The sequence below is a fragment of the Microtus oregoni genome, unplaced genomic scaffold (assembly GCF_018167655.1).
Source record: "Microtus oregoni isolate MIOR12 unplaced genomic scaffold, Mior012 000006F_ref0000085, whole genome shotgun sequence".
In the NCBI taxonomy this organism is placed as follows: Eukaryota; Metazoa; Chordata; class Mammalia; order Rodentia; family Cricetidae; genus Microtus; species Microtus oregoni.
Genome location: NW_024543065.1, coordinates 55,336,380 through 55,358,899, shown reverse-complemented (window position 1 = coordinate 55,358,899; position 22,520 = coordinate 55,336,380). Strand labels below are relative to the sequence as shown.

The 22,520-nt window shown below is 49.9% G+C and overlaps 1 protein-coding gene across 2 annotated transcripts; it reads right to left on the bottom strand.

Annotated features, from left to right (window-relative positions):
- Nucleotides 1-265: 265 nt before the first annotated feature.
- Coq8b (coenzyme Q8B) lies at nucleotides 266-22,359 on the bottom strand. Of its 2 annotated transcripts, none has more exons than XM_041653437.1 (15): nucleotides 22,236-22,359; nucleotides 21,855-21,959; nucleotides 21,622-21,741; nucleotides 21,409-21,475; nucleotides 18,590-18,667; nucleotides 16,108-16,230; nucleotides 15,888-15,973; nucleotides 14,254-14,394; nucleotides 14,083-14,164; nucleotides 12,582-12,675; nucleotides 7,145-7,286; nucleotides 6,950-7,057; nucleotides 5,479-5,544; nucleotides 1,580-1,666; nucleotides 266-1,026 (listed from the first exon to the last, which is right to left on the bottom strand). In XM_041653437.1, exons 2-15 carry the CDS (start codon nucleotides 21,954-21,956, stop codon nucleotides 724-726), a joined length of 1,599 nt encoding a protein of 532 aa, XP_041509371.1. In that variant the 5' UTR covers nucleotides 21,957-21,959; nucleotides 22,236-22,359; the 3' UTR covers nucleotides 266-723. The 2 variants fall into 2 exon arrangements, with proteins under 2 accessions (XP_041509371.1, XP_041509372.1); XM_041653438.1 differs by having other exon boundaries at nucleotides 22,284-22,302.
- Nucleotides 22,360-22,520: the final 161 nt, after the last annotated feature.

Genomic DNA, 22,520 nt, shown 5'->3' with positions numbered 1-22,520 from the left:
GCAGCTGGTAGGGGCATTAGGGCCCATTAGCAAAGGCGAGGTTGCCATGTGGGAGCCTGAAGCTGGGGGTGAGGGGCGAGAATGTGTGATAGGAGGGTACTTCTCAGCTGCCACAGCCTTCGGAGCAGGTGGTCAGCACGTGGGGGGGGGGTGGAGGAGGTTCCCCGCAACAGATGGCCCTAGACGAGGGGGGAGGGTCTGGCCATCTGCACCTGGACTGTGAGCTCCTCCCCCTTAGCGCAGAGAGAAAAGAGCTGGGGGGGGGGGGAGGGAAAGGGTGCCTTTATTCGAAAAGAAGGATGGGCACCCACCCCCATCCACCAATACACAGGCTGGAACCCCGGAAGAAGGCAGCTGGTAAAGCGAGGGAGGCAAAGGTGAGGACCGCCTCCAACAGCCACCATCTCCCCTTACTCCTGAGGATCCTGGAAGACCTGGGGCTGAGGGGCGCCCCCTCCAGATAAGAGTGAACCCCATGAAGGGGCCAAGGGTTCACTTAGATGATGGCAGTAATTTGCTGACTCCCAGGTTTAGAATTCCAGGATGCCCACTTTGGATCAGGGAACTAACTTCAGGGGCCTGAAGATCCAAGACAAGAAATTAGTCTCTGACACCAGGATAGAGCATCAGGGGGTAAGAAGAGCCGTAGCGAGGACCCCGCTGTGGAACTGGTATCCCCGGATGGAATCAGTCATGGTGGGGTCGTCAGGGAGGTCCTTCTAGTCAGGAGGCTGCTGGCAGTGGCAGTGCCTGGCGACTGGCCCAGTAACGGTGGTAGGTGTCTTGGAAGAGGTCCCGGCAGGCGATGTGGGCGTGGAGGCGAGCACAGGCTAAGAAAGCCCCAGCTAGCTTGCGGTGTAGGGCGTAGGTCTCCTCAGGTGGTGGGCGCAGCCGATGCCGAAGCAACACGGGGATGAGGCCCTGTATTCGGTGAGCTGTCTCTCCAGCCCCGAAATCGTAGGGACCCGAGGAAGCAAAGGGCTCCCCCAGAATCATCACTGCCTCCACGTGGGCGTCGGAGAATGCCTAGGGTGGGGATGGCAGATGCATCCAGACGGACATAATGTCCTCTGACTACTTCAGAAGAGGCAAACTGCAAGGGCTGGGACGTGACTCACTGGTAGAGCTGGCCTAGAATCCACCAGTGAGGGGCTGGGGACAGGGTGGGGCTCCGTGGTGGAAGACTTGCATTGCTAGCCCAAGGTGCCGGAAAAGTAATAAGTAGACACCAACTGTCCACAACCCCCCAGTTACTCTGAAGAAGCCCTGGCTTCCGACAGACTAGCAGCAGCCTCTCTACTCCTCAAACCCAGGATCCCCAGAATAAATAGTGGTGCTACCCCCCCCCCCCAGTAGCCATACCCTCCAGCCCACCCCAGAGCTCCTCAGTATAGACTAGTCCATCCAGTTATCCCACTCCCCTGGGATAGAAATACAATCTCCACCCCCCCCCCCATTCCTTCTCCAGTTGCTCAGCAGAGCGCGGCAGCTCCTATGTCCTCCACTCCCCAAAGACATTAGTCCCTTAAAGAAAACACAGCAACAAACACACCAGCCCTTCTGCCCAATGGCCACCAACCTTGGTTTCAAAGCCTGTGAGGAATTTGAGATCCTGGGATTTCTTTAGGACTCGATCTTTGTCTCCATCAGCAGCAGCCTTCACAACCTGGGATGTCAGAGGATAGACCCGTGTGGAAGGGAGGCTTTGGGGTTTTGTTTCTGCTTTGAGGCAGTCTGACAAAGCCTACACTATCTTCAACTCACTATGCAGCTGAGGATAACAGTGAACTCCTGATCTTCCTGCCTCTGCCTGCAAGAGTTAGGGGTCTGCACCATCACACCAGGCTACAAGACAGGTTCTAGATAATAGGAAATACCAGCCAAAGGGGTATAGTAGTACATACCTACAATCCCCCAGGAGGCGGGTCAGGATTATGAGTTCAAAGCCAGCCTGGACTATCAGGTAACACTGTTAAAAAGGAAGGGAGGAAGAGAGTAGGGAGGGGATATCTTGCCCACCCTGGATCCACCTCCATTTAAACTGTCCTGAGTACACTGTTTCTCCTAGAAGCTTCCCCTCCCTACTCTGTCCCTGCTATGACTCCCTCAGGACTGGGGAGAGTCTGTGGTGGAAAAGGTCAGGGCTCTGCCACACTGAGAATGCAGAACTGTCTGGAAGCCATCACCACGAGTGGCACAGAGTCACAAATGTTGGTGGGTCCACATGCCAGATAAGAATGGGTGGTATTTGGTGTCTGAGACTGCCAGAAGGCCATCTCCCCCACTGGATTTTGAACTCCTTGGGTATAAGGGTTCCAGATGGGTCCTGTTGCACTGGTCATGAGACATAGCACTCAGGATGCCCCTTGCTGTGGAGCTAAGTTCCTGTCCAGTACTGTAGAGGGAGACCCCGAAGCATCTGCACCAGTTCCTGGGGCTCAGAGGACTCTAGGCAAACCATAGCTGGGCCTCTGCTTTCTCATCCGTTAAATGGGAGGAACCAGGTTCCTCCTGGGATCACTGTGTGGGACTCAGCACTGTGCCTGCAGCGGGGAGCTTGATGTCACTGGTTGTTGCTGGCTGTCCCTGGGCCCCTGTGCAGAAGAGGCAAGCTTAGAACAGAGGAAGGTGCCAGTCCAGCCCCAACCCACTGCACTGCCCTTTTCTTTGGGGGGGGGGCAGGGACGAATAAGTAATTCTGTTGTCACTCCCCTACTTGTGCTGTCTGGCCTTCTGTTAGGGTTCCATATAAATGGGCTGATTTCCCCCCCCCCTTTTTAAAAGATAGCTCAGTCACTAAAGGTGCTAATAAGCCTGATGACCTGAATTTGATTCTCAGGCCCCACAGGTCCCACATGGTAGAAAGAGAACGGATTCAGCAGATTTTCCTCTGTCCTCGTGTGTCCCATGGTGCATGTGGGCATGCGTGTGCATGTGTATGAATATATATACATATATATACATGTGTGTATGTATGTATATATACACATGTTTATATATGTATATGTATATACACACAATGCACCTAAAAATAAACAGGCTCTTAAGAAACCCAGGCTGGCCTTGAACTCATGATTCTCTTGTCCTGTTCTGACCCAAGTACTCTGATTATTGGCCACCACATTCAAACAACAGTCTTGGGGTTGTTGTTTAAAGGTTAAGGTGGTTTTTGAAAGGGAGCATCCAGGAGAAATAGATGGTTCGAGTACTCAGGGAGGTCTTGGCTTTATGTCCCAAATGGCCCGTGTGGGGTAGTCTGTGTCACCAGTTCTTGTCAGCAGTTAGGGCCTGAAAAGTTCTTGGGCCAGAGTCTTTGGCCATGTCTCAGTCACCTTTCTCCTTTGTCTCCAAGACTGTTAGTGCCCATGGCCCTTTGTCCACTAGGTTTTCCCCCAGCCAGCACCTCCATAACTTCTCACAGCCCCCATGGGCTCAGTCCCCAGTCTTGGAGGTTACTTGCTGTCAGGGTTGGGGGAGTTTTCAACTCTATTGTTCCTCCCCTCCCCAAGTCCTTTCTGAAGCACCTCAGGAGATTAAGAGTGCCTACTGCAGAGGGGCCTAGGACCCATGTCTGGGCTCCACCCAACACCTGCCTGTCCAATCAGAACATGGGTTTCCCTTTGATCCGTGTATGAAGGACAGAAAGGGGCTTTGGATCCCCTGCTTGCAGATGGTTATGAGCCCGTATGGGTGCTGGGTGCTGAGCTAGGGTGTAGTGGTTTGAATGGCCCCTACAGGCTCATTGGTTTAAATACTGAGTACTTGGTCCCCAGCTGGTGGAGCTATTTGGGAAAGTCTAGGGGGTGGATTTGTTGCAGGAAGTGTGGTTGACTTTCAGGTTTCAAAAGTCCACACCTGGCACAGTTAACTAACTCCCTCCCTCCCTCCCTCCCTCCCTCCCTCCCTCCCTCCCTCTATGCATTCTGCTTGTCATGGACTAACCCTCTGAAACTGCAAGCCAGCCCCCAAATAAATGCTTTCTTTTATAAGTTTGCCTTGGTCATGGTGTCTCTTCACAGCCATACAACTGTGACTAAGACTCAGTTGCAAATACTCTAACCGCTGAGCCATCTCTCCATCCCCGAAATGGCCATTTCTGTTCAGAAGTACCACCGTGCAGAAAGGATGTTCCTAAATTCCCTCTTTTAGTCATTTGAATATGAATGGCCCCACAGGCTCATATATTTATCACCAGGGAGTGGAACTCTCTGAAAGATTTCTTCCTGATTTTACATCCCTCAGCTCTCAGTTCAAAAGCTCCTCTTCCTCAATCTGGGACAGGCTCCTCTAGATGCTCACAACAGCCGCCATTTCCTCAGCCTAGCCCTGACCCTTCTGTGTCCCTGACTGTGGAACACAGATGGTGAGCTCTGTGATGGGGAGACGGGGGTGGAGGAGCAGGGCTGGGCACCAAGGAGATGTCGGAGAATGTCTGAAGTGACAACTAGACGAACAGAAAACCTAAGCTGCATGTAGACACAAGTGAGCTGGTCTCTGCAGCCTCTGAGACTGACTGACTTGGAAGAAATGGAAGAACCACGTAAGTGAGAAAGCGTTCCTTGAGGAGCTACAGCTTCCTGTGAGGCGCAGGCTGGATGTCAAGACGCTGGACAGGGAGGTCATCTCTGGCTCTTCTCTCAGCAAGGTCTGGGACATGGGCTCTGAACCCAGACTACCTGTGACCCACAGGCCTGCTGGGATTTGGGGCAGTTGCTCTCTAAACCTCTGTTACATCACCTGTAAAGTGGAGCTCTGAGTAGCCCTGGCCACTTTCAGTCAGACGCGACTTGTAATAATATTAAGTGGTGTTGTAGGAACTGCAGGCTGTGTTCCTGCCTCCCCAGCTCCTGGTCGCCTGGCTAGCTTATGCCCCGAAATAACAACATACAAATTATCTTTTAAACACTGCTTGGCCCATTATATCTAGCCTCTTCTCGGCTAACTCTCACACCTGGACTAGCCCATTTCTAATAATGTGTGTAGCACCCCAAGGTGCGCTTACTGGCAAGATTCTAGCCTACGTCCATCCTGGGTCAGAGCTTCATCGCGTGTGCCCCCCAGAGAGCTGAGCTATGGCGTCTGCCCGGGAGAGGGGAGCATGGCGTCTCTGAGCTCACTTCCTCTTCCTCCCAGCATTCTGTTCTGTTTACTCCACCCACCTATGTTCTAACCTATCAGGGCAAGCAGTTTCTTTATTTAATTAACCAATGACCTTCCTCCATCAAAGTGGTTGATCGTTATTAGCTGTTATTAATATTACTATTATAGAGTGTCACTCTGTAAACCAGGCTGGCCTGGAACTCACAGAGATCCGCCTGCCTCTGCCTCTCAAGTGCAGGGATTAAAGGAGTGCACCATCACCGCCCGGCAGCGAAGGCCCATATTTCTTAGATCCAGTTTGCTTTTCCTTCTTACCCTGTTCTTACTATCCATCTTGACCCTTGACCCTTCAGAAGCCTCAGGGTTGGGGGTACTCACCTCAATGTAATGGTCTGTGAACTCTGTTCCAAATGCCCGGCTTGCTCCAAAGTCCAGTAGAGTCACCTGGGAACAACGGGTGACAGGAATGTAGGACTGAAGTGGTCAGGAGAGCTCCCTCTCCCCTACAGCCCCACTCTGGCGGTTTAGCCACACCTATAGACAGTATTCTTGGGTGTGTCACACACCCAGCCTCTTGTTTGTGGATATGAGGAGGCCAGGCCTCTGTAATTGAACACCCCTAGCCCCCAACTGGTGCATTCTAGGCAGGTACCCTAAGACTGAGCTTTAGTGCTGGATTAAAGGTGTGCACCATCACACCTGGGGTATCTTGGGCCCATAAAGTAATGAAGAAATAAGACATCTGAAAAATAAGTGAATACCTACAAGTCCTACTACTCAGCTTAAAATATCCATACCACCATCACAGGTTTATTCCTCCCTTGCTTGTATACTCCCGGGACCTTCTCCAGTGTCATCACTTTCCTGAAACTAATACCATTAAATAATTTCCTGAGGACTGGAGAGATGACTCAGTGGTTGAGAACACTTCAGTAAGTCTTTTAGTGGACTCGGGTTCGATTCCCAGCACCCACACAGTGGCTCACAACCTCTTGTAAACTACAGTTCCAGGGGATCTGATGCCCTCTTCTGGCCTCTTCAAACACTACACACAAACGGTGCACAGTATAGATGCAAGCTAAACACCTATACACATAAATTCTAAAATAATTTTAAAAAGTAAATTTCCCCTGAAATTCCCACGCACACCTTCTACATTCGTATGTAGGCACATACCATATCTAATACAATAATAATAGCTGCATAGTTTAAAGCTTTGTATTTACAGAGAAGCCAGGCCCAGACACGCGTGTCTGCAATTCCAGGTGAAGCACGAGGATGAAGAGTTCAGCACTGACCTGGGCTGCACAGTGGGTCCCCGAAAACTCTCACAGTGTTTCCTCTAATTGTCCTGTAATCTGTAATCTTGGGGCCTAGACGGCTTGTAGTTTTCCCCATCATGGTGTTAGCTCTGGTTCATTCATTTGGGTTTATATATATATCTTTAAAAAGTTTATTGTATGTGTATGGGTGTTATGCCTGCATGATTTCTGTACACCATTTGGGTGCCTGGTGTCACAGAGGTAGAGGGCACTGGGTCCCCTGGAACTGGAGTTACAGATGGTTGTAAGCCACTGTGTGGGTACTGGGGATCTATCCACTGACCCATCCCTCCAGCCCTATTTTTTTTGTATTTATTGTGTATTATGTATGGTGCATGTGTGGAGGCAAGAGGACAACTTGCTACTCAGTCCTCTGATTCCACCACGGGGGTCCCGAGGATTGACTTATGGGCTGGCAGCCTTGGGAGCAAGCATCTTTACCCACTGAATCATCTCTCTGGCCCCTGGGGAAATGGTCTTTTCAGCAGCTAGCTGATGTACCCTGATTCATATCCTCAGGAACCAACCTGGTGGCTGGAGGTGTCATACAGGAAGTTGGCCCAGTTGGGATCTGTCTGCATGAATCTGAACTCAAACAGCTCTCGCAGACACAGCCTCAGGAGCTGAAAGCAAATCTGGAGGAAGGAGACATCTCAGTGGGGCATCCAGGAGAGAAAGTGCGAGCTCGGCCCATCCCCCTTCCTGTCCCACAGGAGATATACCTGATTCCGGATGTCCTGACTCAGGCCCTGGCACTGGTCCAGAGGAATGCCCCCAGCCAGCTCCATGCCCAGCACACGTGCAGTGCACAGTTCTTGCACCACAGCTGGCACCCGGAAGAAGGGGTCGTCGGCCAAGAGCTTCCTGGGGCAGGAAGAAGGCGAGGGATGAGAGAGATTTCAGGTGGGGGCTTGGCTTGAACTGGCTGTTTTACTGAGAGGCCCTTCAGGCCACGCTGCTCTAGGCTTTCATTTCCTCCTCACTTCTCTGGCGTGGCAACCTTGGGTGACAGCCACTACCTGGCCAGACTGATCTTTTAACTGTGTGTGGCTGGAGACCCAGTTACCACTTCCCTCCCATCAGCCCTTCCGGTGACTTGACAGGGAGCTCAGAATATCTGGTTCATGCGTCACCTAGAAAGAATTTATGGTTGTGATGGCGTAATGGACAAAGGCACTTGACCCATAGCCTATGACCTGAGTTTGACCCCAGGGCCTGCATATTCCTAAAGTTGGCCTCCAAGCCCTACATGTATGCTGTAGCATGCACACACATGTGTATGCACATGTACACACAACATTAAATGATAAATATTAAAAAATATTTTTATAAAGTTTTTAAGTCGTTTGAGGTCAGCCTGGTCTATAGAGTTAGTTTCAGGACAACTAGGGTTGTTACACTCTGTCTAAAAAAAAAAAAAACAAAAACAAAAAAATTTTTTTTAAGTCTATGGCTCTACAGTGATAGTCAACAGTCACTCCTGGGGTCACCAGAGAATTTCAGTGACTCGTGGTAAACCTGGGTCTAAGCTGCATGTGGTAGTGCATGCCTGTAAACCTAGCACTGGGGAGTGGAGGCAGCAGGTCAGCCTCTGTGACAGCTCATTCCAGATCACCCAGGGTGCATGATGAGGTGCTGTTTCAAAAAGCAGGTAAGCAAGCGAGAAAGAAAGAAAAGAGGGCTGGAGAGATGGCTCAACAGTTAAGAGCACTGGCTGTACTTCCAGAAACCTTGAGTTCAACTCCTAGCACCAACATGGCGGCTCACAACTGTCTATAATGCCAGTTTCAGAAACTATGAAAATATGACGCCCTCTTCTGGCCTCTGCGGGCACTGCATGTACTTGGTGCACACAAGCAAAACACCTATACCCATAAAGTAAAAATATAAATTTAAAAAAGTAAATTCCTGCTGGGTGGTGGTAAGTACCTTTAATCCTAACACCTGAGAGGCAGAGGCAGGCAGACCTCTGTGGGTTCAAGGCTAGCCTGGTCTACAGAGTGAGCTCCATGATTTTTTGTCTTCTTCAATTAGTGTATATTAGCTGCACACAGTGGGTTTCACTATGCGATTTCATAAGCACACAAATGATGCATTTCCATCACCTCACTGTCACCCTCCCTTGTCCGTCCCACCCCTACTGGTCCTCCTTCACATTTTTTTTTTTTTAATAACATTGCTGGGTGTGGTAGTGCACACATCTCTTTTTCTTTGAATTTATTTATTTGTATTGTATGTGCATTGTTGCTTTGCCCACTGGCATGTCTGTGTGAGGGTGTAAGATCTTGGAGTTACAGACAGCTGTGAGCTGCTGTGTGGGTGCTGGGAATGGAACCCTGTCCTCTGAAGAGCAGTCAGTGCTCTTATCCGCCGAGTCATCTCTCCAGCCCCCTCCAGGGCTTTTTTAAATGAACTTCATCAGGGCTGCGTACAGGAGGGTGACAATGGGTTAATTTTCTTCTTATTTTTTTATATTCATTTAGTACATGTTTATGTGTGTGTGTCTGTCTGTCTGTCTGACTGTCACACAAATGCCATGGAGCCTGTGTGAATGACAGGGGACAACTTTGTGGGTAACAGTTCTCTCCTTCTACTATGTGGGCCCCAGGGATCAAGTTCAGGTTACCAGGCTTGGTGGCAAGTTCTTTAACCTGAGGAGCCACCTCACCAGCCCACAGCATGCTTTCTTTAAGTGAAAAGGTAAAATGTTCAGGTTCAATGAGGAAAAAAAGCCATAGTCCATTAAGACTCTCAGTGAGCACAAATCTATCTGTGAAGCTGTGGCTAAGAAGAGAGATCCGTGATGATTTTACCACAGGCTGCAAGCTGTACTCATGGTGCGTGACAAATGCTGCTTCAGGTGAGCCAGGCCTCTAACCCCAGCCTTCAGAAGGCTGAGGCAGGAGGATGACAGTCCGAACAAAAGCCTGGAATAGCGATCTCCCTAGTAACATCAGCGTGTTGCAGCAGAAAACACTGTTCCTAATTTGTAAGTCCAACTTCTCTATACCTATGTACAGGAGAAAGCAGTCTATGCAGGGTTTGGAACTGACTGGGTTTCAGGCATCCACTATGGGTGTCTAGGAATGTGTCCCCTATAGATTCAGGAGGGCCCTGTGCTCTCAACAGTGGTAACTAAATTGAAGAATCCTTTTCTGACCCAGATGTGTGGTGCATGCCTGTAATCTCAGCAATTGGGAGCTGGAGGCAAGAAGTATATGCGTGGTATACATACACTTCCCTCCCAAGAGTACCTAGCATGGTACACATACGCTTCCCTCCAGGAGTGCCTCGTGATTTCAGCAGGTTGACAGTTGCAATGTCACAGTGGTAATGCTCTGTGTCATAGTCTGCCACTGAGACCTGGGTGTGATGTGCATGCTTATAGTCCTAACATAGAGAGGTGGAATTCAAGGGCATCCTTAGCACATAGGGAGTTTGAGGCTAGTCTGAGCTACATGGCATTCTAGCCCCCAAACAAACAATGAAAGGTCAAGGAGTTACCTCCATGAATAAAATGCTTACCACATAAGCATGAAAACCCAAGTTTTGTCACCAGAATCCATGGGGGGAAAGCTGGGTGTGGTGCACACAACTGTAATCCCAGTCATGGGGAAACAGCCTGTGCAATGGCCATTCAGTTCTGGGCCAGAGAAAGGTTCTGTTTCAAAAACCAGATGGAACATAACTAGGGTTGTTTTCTGGCCTCCACATGCCTTGCACATACACAAACACACATGTACACATATCACCTCCCCAATAACGATAAAGTTCTCTGTGTGTTTTGATACTGGACAGTGCTGGCCGGGTGGATGGGAGGTGACAGCGCCAGCCTCGGCCAACAGAAATGATAAGCTGAACCACAAGTGTCCAGGTAGACCAGGGGGCAAAAAGGATGAATGAGGACCCGTGGGGACGTTGGGGACAGGCAGATGAGCAGGCACCAGGGGCAGGCTTTGGGAGATCCTAGGTGGGGCTGCTCTGACCTGCTCCACAGGGTCCCGCTCTGGGCTGGAATTTAGCCCTAGTTTGTGTGGTCTCTGATACTGGCCCGACTTCTCAAGAGCCAGGCATTTAATCAGCACACCTCCCCTATGGGAATGCTCTCCGGAGACCGCTGTACAGAATCAGGCCACACAGCCTGGTGAGGGCTGACCTGAGACTGAATCCCATAGTCATCAGGGTCCAGGACACAGGTTTGGATGACTGCTGTCTGTCTGGACTGTCTCCTCCCCGGGCCCTGAGCTTGGCATGTTGGGAGTCATAGCGGACTTGTGAGCTACACTGTAGAGTTTTCTCTCAAGGTGTCTCTTGCTTTTTGTCTTTTTGTTGTTTTGTTTTTTGAGATGGTGTCTCCATAGCTCAGGCTGCCTCAGACTTAGCTGTGTTGCAGAGGATGACCTTGAATTCCTAACCTTCCAGCCTCCACCTCCCAGCACTAGGATTGTGGGCCTTAGCCACCACACCTGGTGTGTGTGGTGCTGGGGTCAAAGCCAGAGCATGATGTGTGCACAAACACCAACTGAGCTGCACCCTCCGACTAGAGCTGTCCTTAATCCAGGACAGAAGCGCACTGGTCTGTAGCCATAGAGACCCGGATGTGGCGGCATATGCATCCAGTGGGAGCTGGAGGCCGCAGGATCAGGAGTACAAAGAGAACACAGCCACACACTGAGTCTGAGACCAGCTCAGCTACACATTGAGATCCTGTCTCAAAAGATAAGGGGGCGGGGCTGGCTAGAGAGATGGCTCGGCAGTTGGAGCATGTTTGCTGTTCTTCCAGGACTCAAGCTCTGTCCCCAGTACTCACATTAGGAGGGTCACAACTGCCTGTAATTCCAGCTTCAGCAGAATCCAAAGTCTCACATATACTCAAAATAATTAAATGAGTCAACCAGTAATATTGAAAACACCATAAAAGCCAGGAATGGGGCACACCTGTAATCCCAGCACTTGGGAGGCAGAATTGGAATGACGGGAGCAAGCTTGAGACCAGCCAGGGATACACAGTGAGACACATCTCAAAAACAAAAACGCCGTGACTTATTTATCCACCTTGCTGAACACATTTGATAGATTTACGTTTCTAGGTTAAAGCTTGTACACATTGGTGCTCTGAGCATTCTGGAATAAAATTCTGATGGTATACAATATAAACGTCCACACGGAATTAATCAAGGAGGCCGATGATAGGGATGGAGCTGAGGACACGGCTCACTGGGTAAACTGCTTGCCGCACAGCATGAGGATCATGCAAACAGCAACAAATGACAGTCTGTGCCTGTCATCCCGGCACCAAGGAGACAGATACAGGAGCACCCCTTGGGGTCTGCGGCCAGCCAGTCTAGTCAAATCAGGGAGTTCTAGCTTCAGCAAGAGATGCTTCCAGCACTGGCTGCTCTTCCCAAAAACCCAGACTTGGTTCCCAGCATCCTCCTGGTGGCTCACAGCGGCTATAATCCTGTTCCAGGGGATCCAACGCCCTCTTCTGGTGCCTGTGGGCACTGCATGCATGTGGTGCACAGACATGGTGCTGGCAAAAAAAAAAAAATTCATACACAAAACAAACTAAAAAGTTTTTCGAGTTTTTGTTGTTGTTTTGAAACAGGGTCTCATTTTGTAGCCCTGGCTGGCCTGGAACTCCCTTTGTAGATGAGGCTGGCCTTGAATTTACAGAGATCCACCTGCCCCTGACTGCCAAGTGATAAGATTACAGGTAAACATCATCACGCCTGGTATAAAATGAAATTTAAAATTAATGAAAGTTGAGCTCGCCTGGTGTCACATCCCTTTAAATTCAGTACTTGGGAGACAAAGGTGGAGCTGTATTCTGTAAGTTCAAGGTCCAGGCCAGCAGGAACTGCCCAGTGAGACCTTCCCAGATGCTATTGTTTTTAAAGATTAATTTATTCAGTATGTCTACAGTGTTCTGCCTGCATGAATGCCTGCACACCAGAAGAAGGCAGCAGATCTTGTTATACTCATTACAGATGGTTGTGAGCCACCATGTGGTTGTGACCCTGAGAGAAGTGACCTGCACAGGCCCCCAGAGAACATGCAATAGCAAGAAATGGAGAGATAAAAGAACTGAAGAAGAGTCTGTAGTATCACATCCAGCCCAGCCCGGTCCCCGGGAGCCTGCGGGGGACGTCAGCTTACCTGAATGTCTGGGCACAAGCAGCCTCTCTTCGGTAGTCACACTCCCAAGCCAGCTCTTGCTGCAAGGCCTGCAGGCTCTGCTCAGCAAACAGCCCTGGGTGGTGTGAGGGACAGCAGCTGAGGATGGTTGCCCATCCCCGGCCAGAACGCTCAGGCTCCTATGCGTTCCTGTCTTCTCTGCTTCTCTGGTCCTTATATATTTCTCTTTCTACGGCTCTCACTGTCCCATGCACCTCTGTTCTAGACTTTAACCCCCCCTTTTCATCCCTCTTTTTTTTTTTTTTTTTTTTTTTAGGGCAGGCTCTCATGTAGCTCAGGCTAGCCTCCAACTCAATATGTAGCCAAGGCTGACCCTGAACCCCTGATCCTCCTGCTCCCAGCTCCCAAATCTGGGGATTACAGACATGCTTCTCTGCTTGCCTGTGCATCTGTGACAGGGTTTCTCTGTAAAGTCCTGGCTTGACCCCAACTCTCAGCAATCCTCCTGCCTCAGATTCCCTGTGCTGGGATTATAATTGTGAGCCACCAGACCCAGGTTACCCACCTCATCTTGGAGCCACCTACCCTCTGTCTTTCTCCCAGCTGTGGTCTCTGTGAAAGTCTGAGGCCTGGGCTTGACTCTAGTGAGAGCTGCCATAGGCCTCAAGCACTTCTTTTCAATTGCTGTTAGCTAAGGATGGCCCTGAACGTCTGCTCCCCGTCCCACCCCCGTGTGGGGGTGCTGTATGCCCTACAATACCCTATTGGGTATCAGAGCTCTCAGCCCAGGGAATTGTGCATGCCGGACAAACACCGTACTGAGCTACATCCCCGGCCATCGTCTCCGCCTTCTGTATAAAATAAACCTCACATTGCCCTCTGCCTCTCATCTCGCTTCTAGACCTGTCTACATCTCTCTACCGCCTTTCTTGCGCAGGAACACACTTGCTCTGTCTTCTACAGGTGATCCCTCACTCTAGACCTGTCTACATCTCTCTACCGCCTTTCTTGCGCAGGAACACACTTGCTCTGTCTTCTACAGGTGATCCCTCACTCTAGACCTGTCTACATCTCTCTACCGCCTTTCTTGCGCAGGAACACACTTGCTCTGTCTTCTACAGGTGATCCCTCACTCTAGACCTGTCTACATCTCTCTACCGCCTTTCTTGCGCAGGAACACACTTGCTCTGTCTTCTACAGGTGATCCCTCACTCTAGACCTGTCTACATCTCTCTACCGCCTTTCTTGCGCAGGAACACACTTGCTCTGTCTTCTACAGGTGACCCCTCACGTGACACAACACAAACAGGACTGCCCGCCTCTCTCTGCTTCTGTGGCACCCTGCATACCAGCCTGCCTGTCTGTCTGTGCGTCTGTCTGAACTTGTCTCTTTGTATGTCACATCCACTCATCCTCGCTGAGCTTCCCCTCCTGTCACCCATGTGATGTATGTACACCCACAGTGCTGTCCCAGGCTGGCCCCACTTCCTCTCCCTTGGTGGGGACAGACGGGGCACCTTACCCTCTGGTAGGCCCACACTCATCTTGAGCAGGGCCAGCAGGTTCTGCACATCACTCTGGATGCTCTGGGCAACACCTGGGTACTGTCAGGAGGAAGGAGGGGTAGGGAGTCACACGTGCCTCAGGGACAGCACCATGCCCACCCCCGACCCCACCCAGCCTCCCCACTCACCTGGATCTTCACAGCCACCTCAGTCCCATCCTTTAGCACACCTTGGTGTACCTGCCCAATGGAAGCAGCAGCAAAGGGCACTTCCTCCAGAGAGGCCACCTTGTCCTGCCAGTCCTTGCCCAGCTCTTCTTCTAGAACTCTCTGAAGGAAGTGAGCATGACAGTTACCATCATGGTTCCAGTCAGCGGAGTTCATTCCCTGTACCGAGCACTTGTGTTAGTGAGCCTGGGGCTCACCCTCCGCTGATACATCATCTTACAGATGTGAAAACCAAGGCTCAGGGGAAGCCTCTTGCCCAGGTGAGGGACCAGCCAGATGCAATTATTCAGTCTGTGTTTGAGTGGAGGAAGCAAATGTAGATTTACTAAGGGATGTGAGAAGGAACTCCTAAGACTCAGAGTTCCACAGAAGGAACAGCGACATTGCTGTTCCTGTTTTTCCAAGGCAGGCTCTCACCGTGAAATCTTGACTGGCCTGCCACTCTCTCTGTAGACCAGGCTGGCCTTGAACTCAGAGATCCACCTGCCTCTGTGACTGAGTGCTAGGATTAAGGGCAGGCACCCCCACTGCCCAGGGGGATTGTTAATGAAGACTAATAGCATTCCTTATTGGATTTCCAAATCATTAAGTCATAAAGTGATAATGAGTTGGGTTTCCTTTGGTCTTGGCATGGTTGTTAGAGTTGCTCACAGAGCCACAGTGACTACCCAGGTCACATGATAAGCAGCAGACCAGAGAGCAGGCAGCTAGGTGGCTGACGCCTATGCCCCCATATAGTTATAGAACAGCTCAGTGCTAGGTATTACACTATCCTATTTACAGACTGAAAGACCCTACAGACCCCCTCCTCAAAACCCACAGCTAGCATGCTCCCGGGGGAACGTCCTGTTTGCTTTAAAAAAATTCTCCGGATCAGCAGCCAGCCTGCTCTCGTAAGAACATCCTACGCGCTTGAGAGAGCAGGATGTCTATGAGATAGGAAGACTGCAGGGCAGGATGTCAATAAGATAGGACATCAACAAAGCAGGTTGACTGCAAAACAGGATATCTATGAGATAGGAACAGTCATGCCCCCCCCCCCCCATTCCGATAACCACGCTTTTGCTTCTGTAAACTTGCTTTTTGCTCTTCCCTATAAAAAGCCCGCTCTCCAGTTGGCAGGTGTGCAAGTCCTCCGAAAGACTTTGCTGCCTTCAGGTTCCTGTGTTTACTCAATAAACCTCTTGCTAATTGCATCTGGACTCGGAGTGTCCTGGTTCTGGGGGACTTCATTGGAGGAAAAGGTCCTCTCTGAGGGTCTTTCACAGACAAAGTCTCCTTCGAATTTCTTTGTGTGAGGCAAGGTCTAAGGTAGCCCAGGCTGGCCTGGGATTCTCTACAGAGCTCAGGATGACCTTGAACTCCTGATCCTACTGCATCTATCCCAAGTGCTAGGATAGTGTGTGCCACCACGTCCTAGCATGAGCTCCTTTAGTTAACCACGGCTCAAACTTGCATGTCTCTCATGGAGTGACAGGGACAGACTTATGCCTGTCTATGCAATATAGACTAAGGGCTTTATAGATTATATGTCGATCTATGCAATCCACTGATAAGCACTACCAAGCTACCATTGTCCCAAACAGGATACTCACCAGCATCTGCCAGCGGGGCATGAAGTCAGCACTCTGGCGGACTCTCTCAAAGATTCGCTGCAGCTGAGGGCTGATGAAGCTGTTGTCTTGGGAGACAGTGGGATGAGGGGAATAGTGAGGGAGACAAAGAGGGGTTCCATGTGAACTCCTGAAATCAGGGCCGGCTGCTGGGTGAGGTGGGAATGAGGTCAAAGGTCGGGGGTTGAGGGTCAGGCTGTACCCTGGATGCTGAACATCTGTCCGATCTTGAGAGCAGCCCCCCGGACTGTACATAAGGTTTGCACGATCCTCTCAGCGTTGGCCTCAGAAAGGAATGGGCTGGAGCCCAGTCCAGAGCCACCGTCTGTTGAGAGAGGTAAGCATCAGTAACAGGTGCACAGAAAGAACCTTGATTTCTGCTGCTGGTTGGTTGGTTTTTCACTTTTCAAGACAGAGTTTCTCTGTGTAACAGCCCAGGCTGGCCTCGAACTCACAGAGATCTCTTTGTCTTTACCCCTGAGTGCTGGGACTAAAGGTCAGTTTTTTTTTTAATTTACAATGTAGCCCAGGATAGCCTCAAACTCATAAAATCCTTCTGCCTCTGCTTCCTGAGTGCTGATATTACAGGTAAGAAATAATAACAAAAAAAAAAAAAAGAGAGAGAGAGAGCCGGGCAATGGTGGCGCACGCCTTTAATCCCAGCACTCGGGAGGCAGAGGCAGGCGGATCTCTGTGAGTTCGAGACCAGCCTGGTCTACAGAGCTAGTTCCAGGACAGGCTCCAAAGCCACAGAGAAACCCTGTCTCGAAAAACCAAAAAAAAAAAAAAAAAAAAAAGAGAGAGAGAGAGAGAGAGAGAGAGCTAGGCATGGGGATTGATTCTTCTATAATCTCAGTAGTCAGGAGGCCAGAGGCTGGGAAAGATCCGTGTAAATTCAAGGCCTGGGCTACAGGAGACCCTGTCTCAAGGGAAAAGAAACAATGACCCAGAATCTATTAATTACTAACCCCCCGCTAATATCAAGTGCTGGAAAGATGAGCAGCAGCTTGAACTCAGACCTGTGATGTGGGATTCTCCTCTGTATGCTGTGAATATGTTTATTACCATTGCTTAATATAAAAGCTGCTTCGGCCTATGGCAGGGCAGAACAGAACTAGGTGGGAAAATCAAACAAAGTATATATAGAGAGTAGGCAGAGTCAAGGAGACACCTTGTAGCTGCTGAAGGAGTCAGATGCTGGAACCTTACTGGTAGGTCATGGCCTCGTGGTGATACACAGATTAATAGAAATGGGTTAATTCAAGATATAAGAGCTAGCTAGAAATACACTTGAGTCATTGGCCAAAGAGTGTTGTAATTAATCTAGTTTCTGTGTGATTATTTGGGTCTGGGCGGCCAGGAAAGGAATGAGCAGTCTCTGGCGACAGACATGTCCGATGAGAGAATGCTAGTGCAGCCTCTGACAACAGGCAGCTTCTACAAGGTATGTCCAAAGGCAGTGTAGTTCCTTCTCCAAGTGTAAACTCAAGAGACAGAGACAGAGTGACCACATAGTTCCGAAAACACAGCTACTAAACCTTGCCACATGAGTGCCTCCCCCTGACATAAAGTCAACCACAGAAGGCAGATAAGCCACAGTGGTGGTAGCACATGCCTCCAACCACAGCACCGAAGCAGCCTAGGCAAAAGGATCAGAAGTTCAAGACCACACCTTTAATCTTTGAACTCCGGAGGCAGAGGCAGGTGGATCTTTGTGAGTTTGAGACCAGCCCAGTCTACAGAGTGAGTTCCAGGACAGTCAGCGCTACATAGAGAGACCCTGTCTCAATAAATAATATAAATTTAAAAAGTTAAATTCAAAGTTTTAATCTCCCCAATAATGTAACAATAAATAAGAGCCACATAAACACTGTCTTTAGAGTGATCATTGTATTTGTGATCCTGGAGCTGGAACCTAGAAACTCAAACATGCTAGGCAAGCACTTTACCACTGAGCCCAGACTTGTTGGGTCTTCAAAAAATTCTTCACAGTGGTGCATACCTTTAATCCCAGCACCCAGGTGGGAGAAGCAGGAAGATCTCCGTAAGTTTCAGGCCAGTCTGGTCTACAGAGTAAGTTCCAGGACAGCCAGGGCTACACAGAGAAACCTTGCCTCAAAATAAATAAATAAGTCATTCAGGATTCCTTTAAACTTGCTTTGTATCCAGCCCAGTCTTGATTTCACTTTAGTCTAAAATATCTTGATTTTAATTTCTTTTTTTTTCTTCTTCTTTTTTTTTTAGCTAGGTGTAGTAGTGCACACCTTTTAACCCAACACTTGGGAGGCAGAGGCAGGTGAATCTCTGAGTTCAAGACCAGCCTGGTCTACAAAGAGAGTTTCAGGACAGCCAGGGCTATAGAGAAATCCTGTCGTTTCCCCCCCCCCACCCCCAAAAAATTTTATTTGTGTGTGTGTGTGTGTCTGTGTGTGCCATGTGTGCTGAAATCCAAAGCAGCCAGAAGAGAGCGTTGGATTCCGTGGAGCTGGAGTTACAGGCAGTTGTGATCCACCCAGTGTGCGTCCTGGGAACCTGTCAGTGTGTTTGACCTCTGTGTGCTAGATAAACAATTTACACGGAGCCACAGGCGCCCACGCCCAGTCCATCACCTGTAAGCAAAGCTCTAGCACAACCCCAGGCCTGGAGGCCGGAGCTGGATGCCCAAGCTATGTCTTCTTACTCACCAGGCTGCGGACTTCCTCCTGGCAGCGACTTTTTGGTCACCTCGGCCAGTGCTCCCAGGCCCAAGCCCACCGCCAGCCCTGAGAAACAAGAAAGGAAGCTCTGTGCTTGCTTGCCTGGGCTCCTCTCTCAAACCCCTCACCCCTGTCTCTTGGAAGGTGTCTAGAGGCCTTTGTCACTCCGTTAATAGGCAAGCACCCTCCTAGCTGAGCTGTATCCCCAGCTTTTCTTTTTTTTCTGTCACTTTTGACTGAACACAGGGTCTCATAGATGTTACCAAAACTGTACATCCCTAGCATATTTAAAAAAAAAATTCAGCCAGGCAGTGGTGGTGCATGCCTTTAATCCCAGCACTTGAGAGGCAGAGGCAGGTGGATCTCTGTGAGTTCGAGGCCAGTTTGGTCTACAAGAGGTAGTTTCAGGACAGGCTCCAAAGCTACAGAGAAACCCTGTCTCCAAAAACAAAACAAACAAACAAACAACAAACAATTCAGACAGGGAGGGTTTCACTAAGTTGGCCAGTCTGGCTCGGCTCAGTAGTCTAGGCTGGCCTTGAACTGGAAATCATGCTGAAATCTCCTTAATAGCAGGAGCTACCATCAGGAACGACTCACGCTTACCCTTTCTTCTGACACGCTTATGTAGCCCAGGCTAGCCTTAAACTCATTATGTCACCTCTCAGTGCTAGGATTTTAGGAATACGTACCATATTGGCCTTATCTTAATTCACTTATATATATTTCTTTTACTCGCAGTTGTGCAGACAGAACCCAGGTCCTCACGGATGTCAACTCCAAGCTCTGTCTTGGCATTGCTTCTCAGCCCTTCTCTTTATGCCCATCACTTATTTCCCATGTCTTCCTCTCCCTGCAATGTGGTGTAGCCCCCAAGCTTCCTCTTCATTTCCTCCTCTTGCTTCCATTCTCCTCTTGCACATCGTTTGGAGACAAGGTCTCAGTGAGTAGCCCTAGCTGACCTGGAACTGGCTATACAGATCAAGTTGGCCTAACTTACAGAGATCTGCCTGCCTCTGCCCAAGAGGTGGGACTAAAGGTGTGTACTACCATTCCAGACTTTGACCCTTGTTCTTTTTCATTCTTTCTAGATTTTATTTATTTATCTTATGTATATGAGTGTTCTATCTACATGTCCGACTTTATGCCAGAAGAGGGCATCAGATACCACTATAAATAGTTGTTAGGAACCATGTGGTTGCTGGGAATTGAACTCAGGACCTCTGGAAGCAGCCAGGGTTCTTAACCACTGAGCCATCTCTCCAGCCCTTGACTCTTGTTAGGCCCCATGCCTCTTTCACTGCCACCATCTCTAGCTTGCAGCTGGCATTTGCCAAGTATGCTGCACAGCCCTTCTGCGTCTCCATGCTGTGTACTGATGCTGTGTACTGATGCTGTGTACTGATGCCAGCTGTGTCCCCTGCATTAGCTAGCTTTGTTCTCCATGAAACGCAGTTGACAGAAAAACTCACATTTTGCAAAAAGGGAAACTGAGGCTCAGAGAAGTGAAGTAAATTGTCCAATCATAACATCGAAACTCTGGGCATACCGTTGCCCAGGTTCTACCCATAACACTCAACTGAGCCCATCTTTAACATCTGAGCTATGACCTGTGATGAAGGACAAATTTACACCATAATAACCCATAGAGAGTGGGGCAGTGGAATCAGGAGACTCGGAAGTTTGAGGCCAGACTAGGATATAGGAGATATTATCAGAAAGAGCATTTGTGTGTTGGGGGGTGTTAGGAGTGTGTGGTGGTGTACACCTTTAATCCCAGAACTCAGCAGGCAGAGACAGGCTTACCCCTGAGCTCGAGATCAGCCTGCTTTCAGGCCAGCTAGGCTTGAAAACCTGCCTCAAAAACAAACAAGAGGGCTGGAGAGGTGGCTCAGAGGTTAAGAGCACTGGCTGCTCTTCCAAAGGTCCTGAGTTCAATTCCCAGCAACTACATGATGGCTCACAACTATCTATAATGAGATCTGGTGCCCTCTTCTGGCCTGCAGGGATACATGCAGACAGAACACTGTATACATAATAAATAAAATAAAAAAAAACAAGATCATTTGTACATTATATATATCCATATTCGATATTCATTTGTGGTTTTTTTCTATGCTATTCTCTCTCTCTTCCTTTCTTTTTTGAGACAAGGTCCACGGTGCCCAGGTTGGTCTTAATTTGTGGGTTCAAGTAGTCCCACATTAACCTATCAGGCAGCTAGATTTCCAGGCATGCACCACCAGGCCTGGCTTTCCAACCCTCCGTCCTCAGCCTCTGAAGAGCAGGGATTACAAAAGCTTGTGTTACTATGTCCAGCTCCTCCTTTCCCTCTTTCCTCTACCTTTCTCTCCTCTAGACAGGGTCTCACATAACCCAGGCTGGCCTCAAACTCACTGTGCAGCCAGTGATGACCTTGAGCACTTGAACATCCCAACAGCTGAAATTACAGATGGCTATCCTGGTCTCCTCTCCTTTCTTATACATTGGCTGCAACACATTCCTTTATTTTATACAGGTTTGAACAATCCTGCTAAAGGACCTAAAGTCAAGTCACACATTCCCCCCACCCCCAAACTCTTCCATAAATAGAGGAATAAGTACACACGGTACAAGATCTCCTCAGGACAGGTTCTCATAAACGTTTACATTTCTGTTTTTCTGGGGTCTGCAGGTCTTTGCCAACTCCATCACTCTTTCCTCGTCTCTCCCCCCTCACCCTGTCTCTGATTCCTCCTTTCTCTTGCTTCACCCTACGAATGCTGCCTCTGATCTAGGTCACAAGAAGATCCCCAAGCTGCACCTACCTCCAAAGCTGGCCAAGCGGCTGATGCGGGAGGCAGGTACCTTGCGTTCACGCGAGCGATCACTAAGCTGAGAAAGGGGAGAAGGTGTGAGGTAGGGCAGGTGGGCAGAGTGGCAGATGAGCCCTGCCAGCCTGCCGCCACCTTCCTCAACATCAGGACCCAGTGCTTTCCCAGAGGATCACGGGGGTGGGGTGGGGGTGGAAGCAATGATACCTGGGGCCGGGGTGCCTTCCTGAGCCGGGCTTCTCGTGCCCTGCGAATGTCCTCCTCACTTAGGCCTCTTCCAGACTGGTCTTGATGAACACTTTGGGCCCGACAACCCCTACATAGTCCCTGCAGAGAAGTGGATGTTAGTGGAGTGGAGAGCTAGCCCTCCTTTTTGGATGCCTCTCTATCATTTTACCCTCAGCCTCTTTTCCTTGGGGTCCCCTTCCCCAGCATCTTACCCACCAGTGGGGCCTAGGCCCCAGGGCCCCACAGGGCAGATGAGCAGTTCTGCCCAGCGGTCCACGGGTCCCGCGCAGCGCGGCCCCTAGCTCCAACCACATTGCCTAAGGGATAATAAGGATTACAGGACTGGGCCTCCTTGTTTCGCCCCTTCTTTGAGCCCTCCCCCCCCATTGTTAATTGAATTCCAAGTTTCTTCTAGTTACCCCCCACGTTGCTAAGAACTCAGGTTTTCTCTAAGCGCCCCCAGCACCCCCCCCACCACCACCACTATACGCCTTGCCGTTGCTAGGGTTCTTCCCCGTTGCTAGACACCTACAGATCCTCCAGGACTACTCTCTACTTCTCAGAGGCCCTCTTGTTGCTAGGCAGCGCCTTACCCTTGGCTGCTAAGTATCCACAATTCCCCTCCTGTACCCCCCAAATACCCCGTTAAGGGGCACCTCCCCCGTTGCTAAGCACCCGGTCCACCAGGCTCAGGCTCCCGGTCTAGCACACGCCGTGCCTCTTGAGTTTCCGGGAACATCTGCAAGCCCGCCCCCTCTGACCAGTTAGCCAATGGTAGCATAGCGGCTCGTTGACGTGCACAAAGTACACCCCTCTGAGCGAGGAGGCGTGGCAAGGGGGTGGGACCTAAGCATTGGCTCAGTGAGCCTTCTGGGTCA

Excerpts from the sequence above, each read along its gene's own strand:
- Coq8b (XM_041653437.1), bottom strand. The coding sequence starts at position 21,956 with ATGTGGTTGGAGCTAGGGGCCGCGCTGCGCGGGACCCGTGGACCGCTG. Across the intron at positions 16,231-18,589 it reads AGGAGGAAGTCCGCAGCCTG|ACGGTGGCTCTGGACTGGGC; the intron begins GTGAGTAAGAAG and ends CTCTCTCAACAG. Across the intron at positions 5,545-6,949 it reads ATGACACCTCCAGCCACCAG|GTGACTCTACTGGACTTTGG; the intron begins GTTGGTTCCTGA and ends CGTTGTTCCCAG.